Consider the following 21,932-nt stretch of genomic DNA (forward strand, 5'->3'; position numbering starts at 1 on the left):
TTTGTTAATGTTTTGTAAAATAGGAATTTCCATGGAAACAAATAGAGCTGATCATTTTCTGACTTTCACATTCTACAAGAATGTTTTTGATTTGTGTTATATATATATATATATATATATATATATTAGTATAAATATATAAAAAAGGAATATACAGGTGTTGTTGTAATCACCAAAGCTGAAACAAGAGAAAGCACAAGGCAAATAGGAAAAAGAGAAAAGCATGAGATTACACATTACACACTCTCTGCACTTTCATACTCTTTTTCAATCATTTCATTCTATACACTATTCTCTATATCTTACATTGCATTTTTAAAACTATATCTGAAAACTGTATAGCATAATACAAATTTCCTCTAATTAAATTACACTAAAATAAACACAAACCTATGATTGAAAATTATTAAACTTTTGGCACGCAATGCTATTAAACTTTTGTGTGAGTATTCCATTCCATGACTCAATGCATGTTCATGTATTATAATATTACTACATAGTACTAGTAGTAAAAAATAATCATTGGATTTGTGTACTCCAATATAGAATCAGAGAAGGAGTGAGCTTCGAGGTTATCAAGAAACTCTTAACTTTTTTCAGTACAACGATCATCACAAGACGTTATCTTTTTTATTCTTTTCGCTTTTTCTTTGTAACGAAACAATCATAATGAATTACACACTACCATTGCTTTTGTTGTATAAAATTCTTTTTTTTTTGTTACATTTAAACGGCTAAACCTTATATAACAAGCATTACACTATCATTGTTTTGGGAACATGCACACTTCAAATTAATATTGTGAAGAAAACTATCTCTAAAAACTTAACTAAAAAAGACTGATGAATTAAAAAAGCCTTCCATCTGTCAGTTTCATATACCTGCACCAACAAAAAAAAAAGTTTTATCTTAATACTGTTGTAACAGAATCAAAATTAAAGATTTAAAGTAAGGTGAGATTAAATTGATTATTTACCTAGACAAAATTACAATCCTTTATACACCTGTAAACCGGAAATTCACCCGTTAAAATCAGTTGAAAACCAAACCGGAAATTCACCCGTTAAAATCAGTTGAAAACCAAACCGGAAACAAGACATAGGAAGAGAAGTTTGGACCAACCTGTTATGTGTTTCCTCTGTGTTAAAAGGAGCAAATGAAATGTCTCCATCATCACTCCTCAAGCCTTCAAAACACTCGAAAACAAACTTTAATTTATCTGACAAAAGCCGAATCAAAAAATTATATACCATAAGTGATAATAATATGATGAACAATTATGTATAATAATAACTCCTTACGAGATTTTTCAGAAAATAAAAGTTTTTTTTTTCCTCCTCTCAAGACTCAAGAATCACACAAAAAAATCTTGGTTTCAAGAAAAATCATTATTGCTGATGAATGATGATGCAGAGACAATATCTTATCACATTTTCGAATCGAAATACAGATCGCTTTACCGGGTCCATTTTTATCCAAATCAACCTGTTGTGCCTTAAATGATATGAGAGAAACGTGTTGGTTATACTTTTCTTGGCTGATATATAATAAATGCAGACCAGTCTTAATGGACTTAAGTCTCTATTTTGTGTTTGAGGACCACAACTACTACTACTACTAGTCTACTACTAATAGACTACTTACTACATTGGCTTTCATTGCTTCATGTCACTGACACTACATTCCATCAGTTATCTCCTAATTTTCTGGTCAATGTATAAATTTTTATGAATAGAGATGTTACCTTTAAGAACTCCTTTTTGATTGTCTTTTAGAAAAAAGTTAGCTCGGTGTATCCACGGGCGTAAGGTAAGAGTTCTTCAGCTTGGACCCGTGCAGTGGAGTGACTCGCGGTTCGCTTTAATCTCTTGTGATTTGACTCAACCTCTGCGCTGAATATGCCATAGACCGGTCTATGATCTGAAAACCGTGACTCCCCTCTTACATAAGATAACTGATGAAGTCCTTCTCCATGCCACAATATCCGATCACACCTTAAGCAAAAAAAACCATTGTCAGATCATTACATGGTTCTTGTTTAGTGTTTTTTTTTCTGAATGCAAGAAACTTACCATGCAGGAGTACGACGTTTCTCCTTTGGATGCAAATCATCTCCTGCATACCTATCCGAGTTAGTCGAGTATTTGTAAGTTGGTGGGAAGTATATCTTCCCTTCGTTCCATCCTTTAAACACATGGCCTCGTTTCTGCTCTATCCGTAACTGAAGCAAAGAATGTTTTTTTAAGTTTTTAAGAACAGAACATTCTGTAAAATGAGAAATACGAAACTCTATAGTCTCTAACACTTTATATATATATATATATGCATTAAATCTACAACATGTACCTGATCGTTCTCTAGTAATGCTCTCCAGTTTTGCATCTCGACAAGCGCTTTTGCAGATCGGTAAGAGAGTGCTATACGGTAGTTCAGATCCCCGAGCCATATTACACGACTAAATCAAATAAAAACAAAGACAAGAAAATGTAACAAGATTTGAGTGATGAATTGGATCATGAATCTTTAAAACATATCATTTGATTTTTTGATGTTCTGTTTCAGTCTTACTCATGCTGAAGGATATTCTCAGGGGACTTCTCGTCCACAGAACTCTGCACACGAGGAAACCTTGTTTTCTTGAGTATCTCCATGACATCTGAGTTTCTCCTTAGCTCATCGCCTTCTTTTTGTCCCGAGGTCAAATGGGTGCAGACAAAGCAAAAGCTTGTTTGATGAAGCAACATACTAATTGAGATTGATCCCTACAAGAACCACAAAAACTACATTATAACAACTCTTAACGGACTGACTTTGTAACAAAAGCATAAGAATTCATTTTACCTTATTTCCGAGATAACCCATTAATCCTCTACCAACACAAGATACTTTCATGTTCTTGACATGTTCTCGTAACTCACTTTTCACCCAAATTGTTAAAAAGATACCAACCATCTGTTTACTTGCGACCAAACAGTACTGTGATGAGTTCCACGGGATTCTATAACCATTTTCGTTTGATGCAGGACCAGGGCATGACCCTGGTGAATTTAAGATTGTGCTAGGAGAATCCCCTGGACCATTATTATTATCATCATCCGAGGACCCCCACCGAGAGACATCACTAGGCCGAGAATAATCACTTGGCCTAGAGTAATAATCACTTGGTCTAGAGTAATCACTAGGCCTTCTCGAGTAATCACTAGCCCTGTGACTACACCTGAAGCTTGGATCGAAATCACTTGGTCTATGTGTGAAGAATACGCGATCACAGACGCTGAAACGTCGGTCAAGCCGCGGTTGTGAGACGGAAGGATCATTCTCATCCATTCTCCATACGCTCGGTGTTTGGAAAGACCGTCTGTTGAAGATAGTCTCGTTCTTTTGCCTCGAAGATCCGGAGAAGTCAGCATCAATCTCTGCAATGGGGACAGGTATAGGGGACGGAGTATGACAGACACTGCTTGTCCCTGGGAGGTTGTTGAGTGTTTTCCTGATGAGGGAATGCCATTTCTTAGCAGGACCATTGTCTTCAGCTCCAAGAACGTTACCAGCATTAAGAGGAACAATCTCTTGGAACCTAAAAGAACACACACAAGATTAGTAAGAACGTTTCTTGAACAAAGACAGAGATTCTTGTTAAAGAAGATGTAACGGAAACACACACACCCGAGTACGTATATATCTGCAGGAGCTGAAGAATGAAGCCATTCGTCGAGGTTTAGATCTTCGGGAGGAGAGCGTCCAGCAACGTTCCATGTAGCTACGAAGATGCTGTTCTCAAGTATATCATCAACATAAAGATTCAACTTCAATGGATCATAATATAAGTCACATATGTGTGTATGGTGATTGTGTTCATACCTGTGGTTTTGGACATCAATGATTCTTGGATTTTCATAATTCATTTTCCTTTGTCTAGCTTGCTGCTCCCAGTTCTTATTGAGTTTCTCTGTAAAATTCAGAAATCAATCATCAGAAAAAAAAAAAGAAGAAAGCTGGTTCTGTGTAATTGAAATGAATGATATCTACCAGTTTTAGTCTTCTTGATTGTACAGGGCTTTGTTTCTGAAAAGCTGGTTCTGTGCTCAACTTCAACTCCTTTAATTAATTTGAACCAACAATAATAATAATAAAAAAAAAGAATCAGAATTTGAAATCAGAAGAAACAGAAACTGTCAATGGACCAAAAAGAAAAGTGAGTTGAGAGACTTGTAGATGTTTTGTTTTCTCAGAAAAGACAAAAAAAAGATTGCAAGTTAATGCAGAACAGAACAGAACAAGAACAAGTTTTGACAAACAAAAAAAAAAAAAAAGAAAGAAGAAGACTTTGAATACTTTACCTTGAGGAACAGAAACGTCTGCTTGAAACTTTTCAGTTTTGCTTTTGATGTTGAACCATTTCCTCACCATCTTCTTGGACCAAGACAACTTCATTCAAGTGAAATAAGAAGAGAGTAAATGAAATAGTTCATTCTTGAAAAAAGAATTAAAGAAAGAAAAAATAAACAAACCTTGCTTTTCTTGGATTTGTCGTCTCTCATTGTTGCTCTTTACTTAATTTACAGGTTTGTTCTTAAGTTATGTAGAGACTCAATCCATCCAAAGAACCACAAAAAAAAAAAAAGAAGAGACAACAGAGATGAGAGATCAAATCAAAACTCTCGTACAAAGTTGAATCACTGTTTAGAAATACGAGATTTGACAAGAAATGGCTTCTTTCTCCCCTCCTATGAATCAAGACAGAAGCTAAGTAGGAGAAATTTAGGATTAAAGGGTTTTTGTCGGAATTAAAGAAAATGGGTTTAGTTTTTGTTGTGATGAGACTCTCTTTTTCTCAGAACAGAGACAAAATGAGAATAAGAAGAAGTAATAAAAAGGTGTTGAAGAGACAACAATTCTTGAAGGAAGACAATGAGGAAGATCTTTGGATAGAGAAAGCAAAATAAAAAAGTAGTGTGATTTGAAGAGAGAGAGAGAGTGAAAGTGTTGGTTTAAGCTTTCTGGCTTGGTTGGTCCTTCCTTCTTCTTCTTCTATGAAAGAGAAAGAGAGAGAGAGAGACAGAGTGAGTGAGCCTCGTTCTCAGTGAAACGGCAAAGTAAAAGCAGCGGATTTGAACAGAATAAAGCGCAGAGAGAGAAAGAGAGAGAGAGAGCTTACCTTAGACTAATCAATTCTTATGGGCTGAGTTTAGTCAATTTTTTTCATTGTTGAAGACAATTAAAGGGAGGCTTATTCAGTTTTAGTTTTTTTATCTTTGTTGTTTGTTAATGGTCTTATCTATCATTTCATAAGAAATTTTGAAAAAAAAAAAATCAGTACATTTTACTCTATTGGTCACCATATATATCTGTGTTTTTGATAAATAATATTTCAATTATAATATTTTCTGATGAATGGTATGAAATTTGTTCAAGTTTTAAATTGTGATTTCTTTGTTTTTTAAAATCATTTATAATATTGATCAAGTTTTCAATTTTCATGTTTTAGACAAATAATTTTGCATATTGGCACTGAAAATCCAATATTTTAGGAAAATACTTTGGGAATATTCAACTTGATATTTTAAATGATTTGTTTAAAATTTACAAATCTTATGTTATTCAATCATAAATTTGAAAAAATCTTTTGAAATCCAAGGTTATTGAACTAAGGGGGTGGTATTGGTTTGAGATTTATGAAGATTTTTGAAGAGTTCAACAAAATCATAAAAAAAATGAATAAGTGAAAGATTGTTAAAGATTGCTAGAGAATTTTGTTGATTAGTTTTCTAAAATCTTGTAAAGTCCTCCAAACAATCTCTGTATTTTTATGATACTTTCCATGACTTTATTTTGTAAAGAAGGTGTCTAAAATCATGAACCAATAACATAATAATTGAACTCATTAACAATCCTAGATTCTTTTGTTTTCATTGAATAACACAAAACTTTTAATGACTTTATAAAAGTCTGAATCCAATAACCTAGATTTGTTAAGATTTTAAATGACATTTTATAAATCACAAACTAATAACACTAAACTTAAACATAGTTTAACAAAATCTTGATCTAATAACAACAGATTCTATATAACATTTAAAATCTTTAAAACTCTATTCAAATCTTAAACCAATAACCCCCACTAATGATTTAAAAATCTATCTTAAAATCTATTGTTATTCAAAACATCTTGTAGATTTGGACTCTAATGATTTTTAGATATTTTAGGGATTTGAGAGGATTTCTTTAGTAAAAAATATGGAAATACAAATCTGATGGTTTTAGGTGGGATTGAAGAATTTTACAATAAAACATACTAACTTACCTAAAATCATCAAAATCATTTAAAATCTCATGAAAACTCAAATCATTTGGAAAACTAGATTGAATATACCCCATAGATCTATATCTTGCAAATGTAAATTGAAAATCCACATAAAATTATCTGTTCATGCCAAATGTTTCCCCTATTTTATAATTCCATTGTTTTACCATTTCACTATTTCTGTAATATACCAGTTTTTATCTATATAAATAAAAAATATGGTGGATATATTTATTACTTGGAAAGGACTTTTTGCGATGGCATTTGTGGGATGTGGGACTTTCGAAACCCATTTGTTGATTTGCCACATTTTTATATCTAAGAATATGAGAATTTACACATGATGTTTGGGTTTATTAGGTTCAAGTTTTTTTAGGATATAGTTTATATTATGAAATATGTGTTTTATGGAAAAAAAAACTCTGAAATATTTCATATTTAAAAATGACAAAACTGAAGATTATTTAGATAAATGGCAAAAACAAAAGATTTGGCTTAATAAATGATACTTTGTGTAAGAATCCCTACAATTTAATGCTTGTGGAAAAATGTAATAAAAATATATATATCCACACTGTTATATTTTAACCGATTCAGGAAATTTTCAAAAGGAATAGTAATATTTGATGTGATTGTAAAATTAATACAATAAATTTATTGTGAATATCACTATTGATGATCAACTTAATAAAAGGAATAACGTTGGGGAATCGAGAGGTCTGTGTCCTATGTCTGTGTCTTTGTAATTGTATCATAATAAATAGGTCCAAGAAAACCTATAAGGTAAACAAGATCAGGACGGCCATTAAAAGTTTATTACGTTAATAGACTACCAAATGGTAATAAAAAAATGCTATGTATGTTCAATGTTAAATTAACACTTTTTTTTTTCTACTAGTACTTGTCATCAATATTTATTGTAACAATAACACTTCAATTCGCATGCCAATGCTATGTTCAATGTTACGATAGTTATGGTTAAACAGTTTTTCAGTTTCAATAAATAATCAGTAAACTACAAGACTTTTGAATGATTAAAATTGGTCTGCTACAATCCCACGAAACCAGAATACAAACAAAATACGATTTATATTGTTTACAAAAAGCAGTACATGATACTTGCGATTTGTTGTTTACTAAAAAGTAATACATTAATATTATACTTGAGTTTTTGGTTTTGTTTTCTTGACAACATGCATGGTACTTGAGTTACTAATATAAACTTTATTAATTATTTTTTCTGTGTGACTCTAGCTTAAGCTTGAAGCAGTCCAAATTAAAATCTAATGTAATTAATTATAGAAAGTTTCCTAGTTAACCATTATACCGAATTACACACGCAAATTAACAATCATTTTGAAAGTTTTCAGTTTCTAAAATGCTAAATGTCATGATCTGCGCCTATAACCAAATGAGCATTAAGTAGCATTCAACAACAACAACAAAAGTAGGATCCCACACAAGAATAAAGCAAAGTTAATTATATAATAATAATAATACTATATGTATGAACTGTGAAGGATTTTTGTAAAACAAGATGAATCTTGGGTTGCTTTTGACCGCCTCGTAAATGTTGAAATTTTAAGGATACCAAATCATTTTAGATTAGGGAATGGAGAAAAAAAGTTAATCATTACATATGATAAACCAATGATAGTATACTGTTATAATACTATAGCAAATTTAGTTCTTATCACTAGTAGATCTATTAGTCATGCCGTTTTTGCCGCTTAAAATTTCTCGTAAATAACATAATTTGCCATTCAACGGCTGGCCAACGTGTAATTTTATCTGAAAATGACGTTCACGTTTAATTTCGTTGGATGATAGTGACAATATACATGTATACATGAATTTATGATTGGTTTAATTATATAATATGTCTACAAATATATTGTAATGTAAAAATATATGCATGGGGTAGTCATTGTAAGTTATAATGTCGAAACGGATTCTTTTGCTTTTAAAAAAAGACAAAAATAAATTAAATATTTGGATAGGATGGTTTTGGCTTTTAGATGGCCAGATGCCAAACATGCCTTCATCATTTCTTCTTTCCCATCCCAAAGTCTCTGCCTCACAATGTTGGTCTTTTTCTGCTTTGAATTTTCTTCCACCTTAAATTTATTTCCTTGGTAAACCATATTATATTTACTCTATCATATCAATATATCATAGTATGTATACAGTTTATGGTCTATGCCCTAGGGCTCAGGTTGGTGGAATCTTGTATCATGGATAGATAGAGATCAACAAGTCGTTCTTGATGGACAGATTATGATTTTTGTCAATCAAAAAGCAGAACTCAACTATTGTACATGTTTAATGAATTAAGAACTATAATATGGTATCATAAGGTACATAAAAAAGGGTACACATATTTGGTGTTTATACATGATCATCCCTAAATGATTTGCCGCCACATAAATAAACGATCTTCCCACGAGTCGTTTCTCCGTCAGTCCACTATCAGTCTATCACACACACGTTGTCATTTAATCTGTGAGTTATATAACACACTTTGATATTTAGATCTGGCTTTTCGTTTTTTCTTGTTAAAAACGAAAATTATACCCAAAAAAAAAAAAACTGTTTCATAACATATTCAATACATTTTTTCAAAAGAAATTGTTGTTTTCGTAATAATGCATATAAGATTCATTGAACACTTTGTATTACCCTATATGATCTACGTACGTTTTAAATTGAAAACATCAAAGGATTGGGGTTTGTTTCAGAGGACACACTTCTTGTCAACAAAGACTTCGATGTTGCTCACATATCTGCTAAGCTTTTTTAATAACGTAAAAGAGGAGACAAAAACTAAAGGTTTCTTTGCATTTTATGTTTTTGTAACATAGTTTTCACTTTCAGTTGCATATGTTTGTTAACTTATCATTGCTAACATATGATTTGTTCCTTATTTTACGTATATGATTAAACTTTTATCTATGTTCTATATATCATTCGAAGGATAAACATGTACTTGTAATTTTGGAACAAGCTATGTAATAAATATATAGAATGGAGAAATGAATCGACAATGTTATTTAGTTTGAATGATATCTTGAGTACGTATATATTCTTACAAATTTTCGTTTTTGAACAACGTACGTATCGTTCAAGTGATATCAATGGACTTATATGTTAACATTGAGTATCTTCTGCCGAAACGACTTGTATGTTAATATAGAGTAACTTCTGCCGAAACAATTATGCTCCAAGAAAAGAATAATGATACTATTGTTTAAAAATTTGGAAATTTCACAGAATCTGTAAATGAATAATTATAGCAAAAAAAAAAAAGAAAAAAAAAACCGAAAAAGAAAACATATTGAAAGGGAAAGATGATATGTCATTACAACAAGACACAATACCCTTTATTGTTTGCTTTTTACTTTGTCTGGTAGACCAAAATATAAGAGGGATGGGGAAAATGTAATTTTTGAGTTAGTATTAAATGTTTTGATTGTGATCTCGTCTTTACTTGTCGAGCAAATTTTGTTTGGCAAATTTATCTCCTAATTGACAAGATGAAATTTAAAGAAACCTTTAGTTTGATAAATTCAAAGATTAGCAAATCCTATTATTTGTGTAAATTGTTTAAGGATTTATAAGTAAGTAACACAAACAGATACTCATCTTTTTAACGTTTAGACTTCTTAAATCATATATAACTAGGATATATCCCGTGCTTAAAGCACGGGTCAACATTTAAAAAAAAATTATAATATAATAATAAAAGTTATTGTTTTATTTTTTTTTTAAAATTATTTTGTTTGAGATAATATTTATTTTTAATTGTTATGTAAATCTATTAGTCTATTTGAATATTAATTATTTTAGAATATTATAGTATTTCATTTTTGATGTATTATTACAGTTTTATATTGTTTGTTTGTTGTATTTGCATCATTATTTTGTGAAATATAAAATAGTAATTTTAATATTATAATTGTGAGAAAATAAAAATTATTAATTTATCATCTATATAAATTTAGTTTTACTAACCCGCCAATGTGGAAATGAAAACACACATTTTCATACATTGAGTAATATATCTTCATTTTAAAAAATTCAAATCACAAAAAATATGCATTTTATCAATTATAAGTAATTCCAAACAATTTGTAAATAAAATAACTTAAAGATGATAGAAGAATCATAATTTGAAATCTTAACAAAATCTTCGAATTTAGTTATTAAAAATAATTGTATTGTATACTTGGATATAAAAATTTAGTTTTTAAAATTCTGATTGGTTTATATATATTTAAAAAAATAATTAGTAATTTCGTCCATAATTTATTATAGAGAGAAATATATTTTTAGATTTTTTTAGATTTTTTAATATTTGATATGTGAGTGTTTTTTATTTTTAATTAATTATATTTATTTAAATTAGTTAATTAAGCTTGATTATTGTTTTTTCTAATGGCAATTGAATGTATTTTTTTACACATTTTAAGGTTAGTTTCATATTTGTATTTCCCAATTAATATAGTAGGATGCATATCTTCATTAAGATTTCATGTACTTTAATAATTAAAAATTTTTATGAAAAGGAAGAAATGTTAATATAGGATCATCCTATATAAGATGTAACAAATGTACATGGTACAATTCGATGGTCCAGAAAAGTATATAAACCTAGGCCTAAAACATTTTTAGTTATTTTTTCATTAAGATTTCATGTACTTTAATAATTAAAAAATTTTATGAAAAAGAAGAAATGTTAATATAGGATCATCCTATATAAGATGTAACAAATGTACATGGTACAATTCGATGGTCCAGAAAAGTATATAAACCTAGGCCTAAAACATTTTTAGTTATTTTTTTTTTTTTAAAAGCCACCAATGTTGTTAAAACAATAAAACCCGTACAAACTATATCTCCTCGATCGCATGATCCCAAATCTATATTATTAATTGGGAAATATACTTAGGCATAAAAAAAAAACAAAAAACAAGAATTCCATATACTACCCTTACGAATTGAAAAACCAACGAAGAAGAAAAAAAATAATTGAGGACAACGTGGTCAACATATATTTCAAAAAGAGGCGGATCCTTGAAATAAGTATAACACAATTCGGATCCTGTTTAAAGTTCAGTTGTATCCAAACAGATTATTCGATAATTACAGTAAAAGCATAATTACAGTAAAATCCGAAACTTAATTATCTTATCAAGATTATTCCATACACCTATAAACAAAATCATTAAATAATTAGGAAATAAGTAAATAAAATTCCGAAAATAGTTCAGTCTCAGCTCCATAATCTCCGCTTCACCATTCAAGACTAATAACAAAGAGATCACCTATTATTTGCACAATCTTCACGAAATCATTTCGTTGCAAACACAATCTTACCGTTTCAAGGAAAACAATCACTGAAATCCGAAACTTCGTACCAGTTAACAATATAATTCCATACACCTATAACAAAATCATAAAATAATTAGGAAATAACTAAACCCGAAACTTAATCATGCTAAAAACTATCCAAATCTGAGTTTATCATCTCCATGATCTCCGTAGTACCATTCAATACTAATAACCAAGATATCACCAATTATTTGCAAATCTTCACGAAATCATTTCAACATAACCACAATCTTACCATTTCGGGAAAACAATAACTGAAAATATTTTTAAAGATTTCTACCATCGCAACACCTCAGCTTGATTGCTACTATAAAAACCAAACAACACGACATACAATTCCAAACACATCAAGCATAATATAACAACTCAGACACTCACCAACAATTCGATCATGGCCAATAATGATGGTATCACTCCTCTCTCTGATATCAAGCCCTTCAAAACCACGTGGAAAATCAAGGTCAAAATTGTACACACCTGGAAGCAATATACGGTGTACACTGGAGAAACAATTGAGATGATATTGGCTGACACTAATGTAAATTTAATAATTTCCTTTTAAAGTTTTGTAGTGAAAATTGTAAATCTCAGAAATTAATAGTATAGATATTTTCCAATTTCTAGGGTACCTTGATTCATGCCACGGTAAAGAAGCAGCAGTTGAACAAGTTCCAAAGGCACATTGTTTTCGGTGAATGGAGAATCATCGAAAACTTTCAGCTAACAAGATCTTCTGGGAAGTTTTGGGCAACCAATCATCCTTACAAGATGACCCTCATGAACTCCACAAACATAATCCGGTGTCTTTCTGAGTCACTAGACTTTTATTTGGATCTCGCTTCATATCCAGATATTATTGCAGAAGATGGCTAGAAGATGGCTTGAATGAACACATCTTGATAGGTACCAGTTATCTGCATATGAGTTTAAATAGAAGTTGTTAGGGTAATATAAAAGTGTATATTAACTTTTGGATATATCAGATGTTGTTGGACAGGTTGTTTCTATAGGAGAAATGAAAACGTCGGAGATCAACGACAAGCCAAAGAAGAGAATAGAGGTTGAGCTACGTGATGCTAGGTAAAAAACACTAATTTATATTCCTTTCGTGTATCTATAATATTCTGAAACACTAAATATTGGTAACATATTTTGTCAGTGACGAGCGCTTATCCTGCACCCTCTGGGGGAAGTTTGCTGATAACACTTGGACAGCATGTCATTATGCAAATAATGAAATGGTCATATGTTTGATCCGTCTTGCAAAGATCAATTCATACAATGATATGTGTTTTAAATTTTGCTATGCTATTATTTTAGTATATAAAATCTCACAAAATTAAACTATTGTCTGTTTCATAGGTGCACGGACAATTTCAAATGCATACGACATGTCGTTCATGCTAATCAACCCAGACTATCCTGATGTGCTTGATTTTGTGGAGAAGTAAGAATCAAAATAGTCTTTTGTAGTAATCTTAATTTTAATACAATAGTATGAATTGCGTATATCTAATATTTGATGCAGGCTGTCCAAAGATGGTCTGAAACTTACTTTATGTGAAAGAAGTTGTAAGTTTTTAAAGCAAAAGAATGAGAAGGATGATTATATCATCCAATTCCCTCGAAGCACCATCTCAGATCTCCTCGATGCAACAATGGTAACTTAATATAGTTATTTTATTTTTTGAAAAAGAAAGAACAGGGAACTGTATCTTTATAACTGAGATGCATTTTATTCATTCATAGGAAGGGAAGTTTAAGCTATATTGTACTATCTACCACATCGATATGGAGTTTGGGTGGTATTACTTTACTTGTGCAAAGTGTAAAGGAACATGTTTCTTGGTACCAAAAAAGGAGAACGAGGTCGTAAGCAAAACAAAAAAGCAGCTGTTTGAATGTAAGAATTGCAACCAGGATGTGTCCAAGGTTTTCTGCAGGTAATTGGTTTTTAAAAAGTATAGATACCTGATTTTTTGTTATTGTATACCCTGTCACAATCCTAATAAAACACATTTGTATTTTTCCTATGGTAAATTAGGTACTCAAACACATTTATATTTTATATGTATTTACGAATATATTACTCAAATTACTTTGTTTCTTATCATGATATGCAGGTTCTCAGAAAAACATATCAAAAGAGGAATGGTATAGAAGAGAAAGTTGCCGCCAGATAAACTTTTTTTCGAAGGAGTATCGTTTATAATAAACGATACTGGACATTGATTTAAGATCATTTAGGATTCTAAATTCATAATTTAGTATGGTTTTTTTAGTTTGGAAATAACCTACTACTGGGTTAAATTTCAAACTTTTTTCCATACTAAATTGAAAAAAAATAAAGTCTTTTCGTTGTGATTTATACATTTAAATTACTTAAATTTTTTCGAAAAAAGTTTATTATTAGTACCTGTCATCTGGAGAACACGGATCTCCCACATAATGTTTGATTGGACCCGTCGTATCTTTCAAATTTAGCACAAACCTCCAACAAATCCATTTGCAAATATAAAAGTTTTAATGTCAGACAAGAAAAGACAATTCCACATACATAGAAAGAGGTTTTGAAATAGAAGTTATATCATAGAAGTCACAGGTACAAGTTATGTCATAATAAGTAAGATTTTAGCTTTTCAAAACCTTATTGAAGGTACTAATGAAAAATAAAAATGCTTAGTATATAAGAGAGCTACCGAAAGTAAACCGTATACATTCATATCCTTATTCATAATTGGAAACTAAAAAGATTATATTTAAACATCAATCATGAGATAGATATGAAATTTGAATTAACTTACCAGTTGTAGATTTTTACAATCTAAACATTTCCAAATGTGTAAGTAGATCATCTTCTTCCAAACCCATAACGATCCTACACGAATAACAAAATTAACATTAGATGTGTTTAAAAAATGCTAAACAGAAATTGTTAACCTTAAAATTGATTCTTCACACTTATCTTTCAGCTTTTCTTCTTCAACTGTATTCCTCTTTGAAGAAGAGATTAAATCACTGTTTTAAAGATAGAGGTAAAATGAAATTTAGAGAAAAAAATGTGCGTTTAACTTACAGATCAACCACAAAGATCGTTTACATAAATCTGGCCCAATTGTTGCAAATTGATGAACAAAACTTTAACCTGATTTAAAATCTGTATATTACTCTTACTCATACTTGGAAATTATAAAGATTCTATTAAATTTTCAAACATGACATAGATATGAAATTTGATTAACTTACCAGTTGTAGATGTTTACAATTCAACCATTTCAAATGTGTATGTTAAATCATCTTCTTCAAACCCAGAGCTATCCTATACGAATAATAAAATTAACATTAGATGTGTTTAAAAATCTAAAAACAGATATTGTTAACCTTAAAATTAATTCGATGTCGTATCTTCCTGTTTGTCTTCTTCAATTGTATTCCTCTTTGATGAAATCCTTAAAACACTGTGTTAAGGAAAGAAAAAAAAATCATATAAGAAGACTGGAATTTCACCTTTTCGTAAACACTAAAAGTCGTTAAGAAAAAACTATCGTCAATTAACAAATTCAAGTTTAAAAAAAAACACAGCAACTCTCTACTCGAACCAAACACAACAATTAGACAAGAAAATAGGAAAATAATCGGGTATAAGGCTGTAATAAAAAGAAAAAGGAAACTCTAAACTTACCCGTTCAGACAATCAAAGATTACAAAAACGATTAAGAACAGCACACGGATATGGATTTCTCGATAAAGATCGCGAGATCTCTTTACCACCTATTGAGCTATTATCTTCGGAATCATATGCTGGAAGAGGAAGCGATTCAGACAACTCTGTGCTTAAGAGATCTCACGATCTTTGCGATTCAGGCAACCCAATTTTTTCTCCGTTCTTTTCTTTTTTTCCCCTTTTCCCCTTCTCTCAATTTCTCGGAAGATCGAATCGCTGATAGACCACTAAGGCCCACTTAAATTAAAAACAGACAGCCCATCTACTTTAATCTGTTATCCATAACCGTACGATCCATTAACAATATATGTATGGACTTCAAAAACTAAACATTCAATAGTATAGTTCTGGTAATTAATTTTTCAATTATGATATGATCCAATTATGAATAATATGGAAAAAAAAAACCAAAATCCCGCACTACGTGCGGGTCTAATCCCTAGTACGAAATACCGAAATGATAAAAGATAAAATCTTGGTAAAATTCCTAATTAAATAAAAAGACCAAAGAATTTAATAAACCCGTTCGATATTTTTAACGGTATGCAAAAATCAAAATAACCAAACCAAACCAAAACTGTAAACCGAATTCTACGGTTCCACCATTGAGGCAGTGCGCTAAAAGAAACGTCGACGTTTATTGAAAAAGGCAAAAAACCCGTGTGCCCGTGTCGTCGTCGTCGATTCCCCTTTGTGGCTGTTTCCGGCTAAAAATCTCTCTCACTTGGACGCCCCCGAGCTAGTGAGTTTCGACCCGATTCTGATATCGTCATCGATGGCTCATCTTCCCAGAGTTCTTATGGTAAGGAGGAGGGGGAGAATTAGTTCTCTCTGATTTCGATTCTGACTTCCCCCATCTTCATCTCTTACAAATCTGTATCTCTCTCGTTGCTTTCATCAGGTGGCGGAGAAGCCCAGCATTGCCCTCTCCATAGCATCTGTTCTCTCTCGTGGCCAGGTTTATCTTTCGATTCTCTAGGTTCCCAAAACCCTAATTCGAATTAAAAGCTCTATTTGGTAGCGGGCTGAACTCAAGGGATAGATCAACTTTGAGGATGTTGTCACCACTAATGACTGAGACCTACTTCTTCATAGCAACCATATTAATTTTTAGTGTACTTGTGACACTGGATTTTACTTTATTTAGCTCACTTGCTTTTTGCTTCAGATGTCTACAAGGAGAGGCAGTACAGAGGTGCATGAATTTGATGGCATCTTTCGAGGCTTCAAAGCACATTTTAGAGTTACATCTGTTATCGGACATGTTTTCAGGTTCCCCTCTTTGCCTATCATTTATTATTATTCATATCAAAGAGAAATTGGAGTGATTTGCTGCTGCATAGATTTTACCTTTCATCAATGACGTTTTCCTTATTGTGCATCACACTTTCTTTATTATCCAAATGCACATTTCCTCAGATGTCATTGAAATCCCTGTTTGCATTCATATCTATTAGCTTTGCTGCAATCGAGAGTTTAAATGTTTCATCCAATTATTCTTTATTTGATTTCGTGAACTATATCTCGTGTACAAAGGTGCTGTGTGCTTGCAGATTTCTCAGTCTTCCTAAATGCCACTCTCATATTCTAGTGTAGATTTCCCAGAAAAATATCAGAACTGGCAAACTGTTGATCCACAAGATCTTTTCGACGCTCCAGTTGCTAAAAAAGAGTCTAACCCAAAGGTAAACTCTTTATCTCTTTTCTTTGTGCATGGGGGAGTGCTTGAGCTGTTTTTTTGGCGTTTACCTTGGGCATTGGCAGATGTAGTATATATATTAGTATATAGCAACATCTGTATACTTCAAGGGATGAGCTTTATTACTTTATGAAAAAACGATATGCATGAACGTTTTGGAACTAGAGTTATTCGTATGGTTAGCAATGGAGATGCATCTTTCTTACATTATTTTATTTCTACAGTAGTGTACACTTTTCTCTAACAGTCTTCCAATCTCAGGCTCATATTTGTAGGCATTTAAGTAATGAAGCTCGTGGTTGCAGTTATATGGTGTTGTGGTTGGATTGCGATCGTGAAGGAGAAAATATATGTTTTGAAGGCAAGTCTTTATTAATTACCTTTTTCGTATATGTTCTCACCAGATTTTGGCTAAGATATACAGAATCTATTGTGTCTATGCCAGTATCTAATGGTAGTCTCTTTCAGTTGTAGTAGTAGATTGCGGGTTTATGTATACTGTTAGCTCCTGCATATGTGGTGCAACCACAAATATCTTAATCATTTTTCTCCTGCATAAGTACTTTTTCGATTCCAGTCATATTTGGGAATGCCCATGGTTTTGATGGCCGTTGCTATAACTTGTTGACCATTATATTCTTGAAGTTATCGAGTCTACTGGCTTTGACATGAAAGATAGTAAGAGAAAGGTTTATCGGGCACGGTTTTCTTCTGTGACTGAGAAAGATATATCAAAGGCCCTGGACAACCTTGTTGAACCAAACAGAGATGAGGCACTGGCAGTAGATGCTCGCCAAGAGATAGATCTAAAAGTTGGTGTAGCATTCTCGCGATTTCAAACAAGTTATTTCCAAGGAAAATATCAGAATCTCGACTGCAGAGTTATCTCGTCAGTTTCCTCTCGTCTCCTTCCTTTCTTTCTTTTTGTTCAGTGTCTAAAGAGTCTCCGAATAGATGGGTCGACTGTTTTCTTCACAGATGCATTCTTTTCTTTGTCCCTTTTGGTTTTTGATATGGTTGATTGGTCCTATGAGATACGGCTGTGGAATTCTATTTTGGTTATCTCCTGTCATTTAGAGTGCCCGAGTAATAGAATTTTATGTAAATGCTAAAACGGAGTGTAGACATAGCTTTGTAAGACTTAGCTTTTATGTTGTCTATCTTTGTCAGCACCTCTTCATTTCTCATAATAGGAGCTGTCATGATTCAGCGATGGTTCTGGTTCTTGCCTTAGAATGCTGGAAGGAGTGTGCGCGATTTTCTGTCCGTTCTGTCATACTTAAAGATCCTTTTGAATGTTTGTTTCAGTTATGGGCCATGCCAGACTCCTACTCTTGGGTTTTGTGTGCAACGGTACATGCATATTAATACTTTCAACCCAGAAAAGTTTTGGGCTCTGCGACCTTATATAATGAAGGATGGTTATGAGCTTCAACTAGAGTGGGAGAGACGTAGATTGTTCGACCTGGAAGTTAGTGTCTCATTCGTGTGTTAGAATTTCTTTGACATTCTTGACTGTTGCTTTCCAATCTTAAGTTGCTGATATATTCATGCTTTTACAAATTGTAGGCTGCTACTGTGTTTCAAAAGTTGGTCGTGGAAGGCAGAACTGCAAAAGTAATGGACGTATCAGAAAAGCAGGAAGTTAAAGGTCGTCCAGCTGGTCTTAACACAGTGAATTTGCTAAAGGTCAGAGAAGTCATGAGTCGTGATTACCATTCCTATAAAATATACTTGCCTGGTTGTACATTGTACTTTTAAGCTAATACCATATTCTGTACCTATGATTGCAAAACACTAATTGAAATATTCTGCATTCATGCAAAGCAATTTTGCTTCTATCAGCGTCATGGTTGTTTATTTGTGATGAGTTGGCAACAACATTTGGATTTTAGTTCTCTTTCGTTTTGTTTTTTCTGTTTTTGGTTTTTCAATGTTGCGTTTAGAGCGTTTTCCATTGCTTAATCTTGTTCATGAGTCTAAAGTTCAATCAAAGCTAGTTTTCAAATTACTATCCCTGATTTAGCGTAACATTAGCGGTTATATAGGTTGCTTCAAGTGCACTAGGGTTTGGGCCTCAGACGGCTATGCATCTTGCCGAGCGATTGTATACTCAAGGCTTCATCAGGTTAGCTTGCTCCATTCTCCAGATTATTAGTTTTGTCATTTAACTACTCTTTACCGGCGTATAGTTGGCTAATTGTGGTAAATCGCAAATGGTTATTGAATGGTATTGTTAATATAATTAAGAATGGTAGATAGGAAATGAGAAATACCTTCGGTGACGAGAATATACATACATCATATTTTCCCTGTGTTATATACATTAAACATTTAAACCATTTTCGTCATCATCGTGATGGCACTTTTTTTGACTCAAACTCTTATGTTTTGTGCTAGCTATCCGCGAACAGAAAGCACAGCCTATCCTTCTTCATTCGACTTCGCAGACACACTCAGAGCACAAATTAGTAATTCAATGTGGGGTGGTTATGTACAGAGACTGCTCTCAGATGGCTTTCAAAAGCCAAAGTCAGGAACCGATGCTGGAGACCATCCTCCTATCACCCCGATGCGAGCAGCAACCGAGGACATGGTTGGAGGAGATGCTTGGCGACTCTATCAGTATGTCTGTCAACATTTTATTGGCACTGTCTCACCTAACTGCAAATACATAAGGTAATAAAGCCTTGATTGTAGCTTGATCCATGCCAATTACAGCTTATTCTTTGCACATCTTATATGTGGTATTCTCTTGGATGGATATCTCAGGACTAAAGTGGAATTGTCAATTGGTGGAGAAACTTTCCATTGTACGGGGCAGCGAGTGACAGAAAAGGGGTTTACGGCTATAATGCCACGGTCTGCAGTGGATGAGAAAAAACTCCCTTCTTTCCTCAAAGGAGAGAGGATTGAAGTTTTAAGAGTGGAGCTGTACGAGGTTACATTCTTCTCCAGATTCTGTTGCTAATTTCTTTGCCTTTTACTAGGAGTCTAGGACATAAATTGCTTTAATGTTTCCAGTCTAGGACATAAATTGCTTTAAGGTTTCCAGTCTAGGACATAAACTCCCTTCTTCTCCAGTTTCTGTTGCTACTCACTTTGCCTTGTACTAGGACAGAAATTGCTTTAATGCCCAATTTTTGTATATCCTTTCTAATTGTGTCTGAATGTTGTAAAATCTACAGGGAAACACTGCGCCTCCGGACTTCCTTACTGAGAGTGAGCTGATATCTCTAATGGAGAAGCATGGTATAGGCACAGATGCATCAATACCTGTGCATATAAACAACATTGGTGAACGTAATTATGTTCAGGTGGGTTAACCCAAAGGCAGTATACTTTTCGTCATGATGACAATATTTCTTAATTTAGGAGGATCCATTTTTTGTTTTCTGAAACATTTCGTTACTCTTATTTGGCTTTACGCTTTCTTGCAGGTCCAATCTGGCAGGAAATTGGTTCCAACGGCATTAGGAATCACGCTAATAAGAGGCTATCAGTGTATTGATCCAGACCTTTGCTTACCAGACATCCGTAGCTTTATCGAGCAACAAATCACTCTTGTTGCCAAGGGCAAAGCTGATCATTCGTGTGTAGTGCAACATGTGATCCAGCAATTTAGGCGTAAATTCAGTTATTTTGTTCAACAGGTTGCGAAAACATGTCTTATATTGTCTTTGAATAGTTTGATAAAGTCTTTGATTTGAATCCGGTCCTACTTAACATCTCCCTTTATATTGTCATTCAGATCGAACACATGGATGCCCTGTTTGAAGCACAGTTCTCTCCTCTAGCTGGCTCTGGTCGCCCTTTAAGCAAATGTGGAAAATGCTTGCGTTACATGAAACACATCACAGCAGTCCCACCACGTCTCTTCTGCGGCACATGCGAAGAAGTTTATTATCTTCCTCAAAAGGGCACAGTCAAGGTAGAAGCTTTTCATCACCTAAACTTTTAAGCTGAAACCTCAATGAATGTCTAGTTTTTGCATTTATTATTACTGAATCCTTTCTTAACTGATTTTCTCACAGCTATACAAAGAGCTCACATGTCCTTTAGACAACTTTGAGCTCGTGATCTATTCAGTTCCAGGAGCCGAGGGGAAATCATTTCCACTATGCCCATACTGCTACAACTCTCCTCCATTCGAAGGCATAGACACACTCTTTGGAGCATCTAAAACGCCCAATGGTCCTGCCAAATCGAAAACCGGTTCAGGCATGCCATGTTCACTCTGTCCTCATCCCACATGCCAACACTCTGTCAGAAACCAAGGAGTCTGCGCTTGTCCAGAGTGCGAAGGCACGCTCGTCTTGGACCCCGTGAGCTTCCCCAAGTGGAAACTCAACTGCAACTTGTGTAGTTGCATCGTTTTTCTTCCGGAGGGTGCTCATCGCATAGCCACCACTAGTAACCGCTGTCCCGAGTGCGATTCAGCAATCATAAAGATCGATTTTAACAAGAAAACTACTCCTCTAGAGAACGGAGCCACTCTGCATCAAGGATGTGTTCTATGTGATGAGTTGCTTCTCTCAGTTGTAGAAGTGAAACATGGGAGGTCCTTTGTGAGGCGTGGAGGAAGGGGAAGGGGACGAGGAAGAGGCCGAGGCAGAGGAGGGAGAAGAGGCTCAAAAGCTGTCGACCCAAAAATGAGTTTCAGAGACTTCTAAAACCCTAGAGAACCCTAAAATCCTTTTGTTTTTGCGATACTTGCATTACAACTTTACACAGTAAAAACAGATGTAGATTCAGTGATCTTACGAGTTGCTTGCTTTGAAAGGATCTCTTCATACTTTTCTAGCTTAACTATG

General features: G+C 33.2%; 2 protein-coding genes and 1 long non-coding RNA gene across 25 annotated transcripts; 1 reads left to right on the top strand and 2 right to left on the bottom strand.

Moving 5' to 3' along the window:
- Nucleotides 1-606: 606 nt before the first annotated feature.
- On the bottom strand, nucleotides 607-5,424 carry LOC104700257 (type IV inositol polyphosphate 5-phosphatase 7). Of its 8 annotated transcripts, none has more exons than XM_087456860.1 (14): nucleotides 5,159-5,424; nucleotides 4,512-5,031; nucleotides 4,341-4,428; nucleotides 4,030-4,098; nucleotides 3,862-3,949; nucleotides 3,667-3,771; nucleotides 2,842-3,577; nucleotides 2,569-2,762; nucleotides 2,347-2,455; nucleotides 2,073-2,221; nucleotides 1,745-1,994; nucleotides 1,123-1,219; nucleotides 977-1,004; nucleotides 607-881 (listed from the first exon to the last, which is right to left on the bottom strand). In XM_087456860.1, the coding sequence occupies exons 2-11, from the start codon at nucleotides 4,539-4,541 to the stop codon at nucleotides 1,772-1,774; spliced, it is 1,791 nt and encodes a 596-aa protein (XP_087312986.1). In that variant the 5' UTR covers nucleotides 4,542-5,031; nucleotides 5,159-5,424; the 3' UTR covers nucleotides 607-881; nucleotides 977-1,004; nucleotides 1,123-1,219; nucleotides 1,745-1,771. The 8 variants fall into 8 exon arrangements, with proteins under 8 accessions (XP_087312986.1, XP_087312988.1, XP_087312991.1 ...); XM_087456862.1 differs by having other exon boundaries at nucleotides 1,123-1,186; nucleotides 5,159-5,318; XM_087456865.1 differs by lacking the exon at nucleotides 977-1,004 and having other exon boundaries at nucleotides 607-908; nucleotides 1,119-1,219; nucleotides 5,159-5,318.
- Nucleotides 5,425-11,463: 6,039 nt separating this feature from the next.
- Nucleotides 11,464-15,629, bottom strand: LOC104700259 (uncharacterized). Of its 9 annotated transcripts, none has more exons than XR_015561827.1 (10): nucleotides 15,378-15,629; nucleotides 15,077-15,153; nucleotides 14,942-15,014; nucleotides 14,772-14,840; nucleotides 14,500-14,573; nucleotides 14,112-14,186; nucleotides 12,325-12,609; nucleotides 12,074-12,130; nucleotides 11,681-11,746; nucleotides 11,464-11,609 (listed from the first exon to the last, which is right to left on the bottom strand). It is a non-coding gene; the product is annotated as an uncharacterized LOC104700259 (long non-coding RNA). The 9 variants fall into 9 exon arrangements; XR_015561825.1 differs by having other exon boundaries at nucleotides 14,500-14,681; XR_015561831.1 differs by having other exon boundaries at nucleotides 11,464-11,628; nucleotides 11,722-11,746; nucleotides 14,500-14,691.
- A 330-nt stretch (nucleotides 15,630-15,959) lies between these two features.
- Nucleotides 15,960-21,900, top strand: LOC104700261 (DNA topoisomerase 3-beta). Of its 8 annotated transcripts, none has more exons than XM_087458142.1 (15): nucleotides 15,960-16,221; nucleotides 16,321-16,377; nucleotides 16,588-16,691; nucleotides 17,016-17,104; nucleotides 17,424-17,479; nucleotides 17,764-18,007; nucleotides 18,427-18,589; nucleotides 18,688-18,807; nucleotides 19,167-19,246; nucleotides 19,519-19,797; nucleotides 19,891-20,059; nucleotides 20,307-20,435; nucleotides 20,559-20,771; nucleotides 20,870-21,049; nucleotides 21,153-21,900. In XM_087458142.1, the coding sequence occupies exons 5-15, from the start codon at nucleotides 17,428-17,430 to the stop codon at nucleotides 21,789-21,791; spliced, it is 2,268 nt and encodes a 755-aa protein (XP_087314268.1). In that variant the 5' UTR covers nucleotides 15,960-16,221; nucleotides 16,321-16,377; nucleotides 16,588-16,691; nucleotides 17,016-17,104; nucleotides 17,424-17,427; the 3' UTR covers nucleotides 21,792-21,900. The 8 variants fall into 8 exon arrangements, with proteins under 8 accessions (XP_087314268.1, XP_087314265.1, XP_087314266.1 ...); XM_087458139.1 differs by having other exon boundaries at nucleotides 15,963-16,221; nucleotides 17,011-17,104; nucleotides 17,380-17,479; XM_087458140.1 differs by having other exon boundaries at nucleotides 16,024-16,221; nucleotides 17,380-17,479.
- The last annotated feature ends 32 nt before the right edge of the window (nucleotides 21,901-21,932 follow it).

Source organism: Camelina sativa, chromosome 7, assembly GCF_030686135.1.
Source record: "Camelina sativa cultivar CO46 ecotype springtype chromosome 7, ASM3068613v1".
Taxonomy (NCBI): domain Eukaryota; kingdom Viridiplantae; phylum Streptophyta; class Magnoliopsida; order Brassicales; family Brassicaceae; genus Camelina; species Camelina sativa.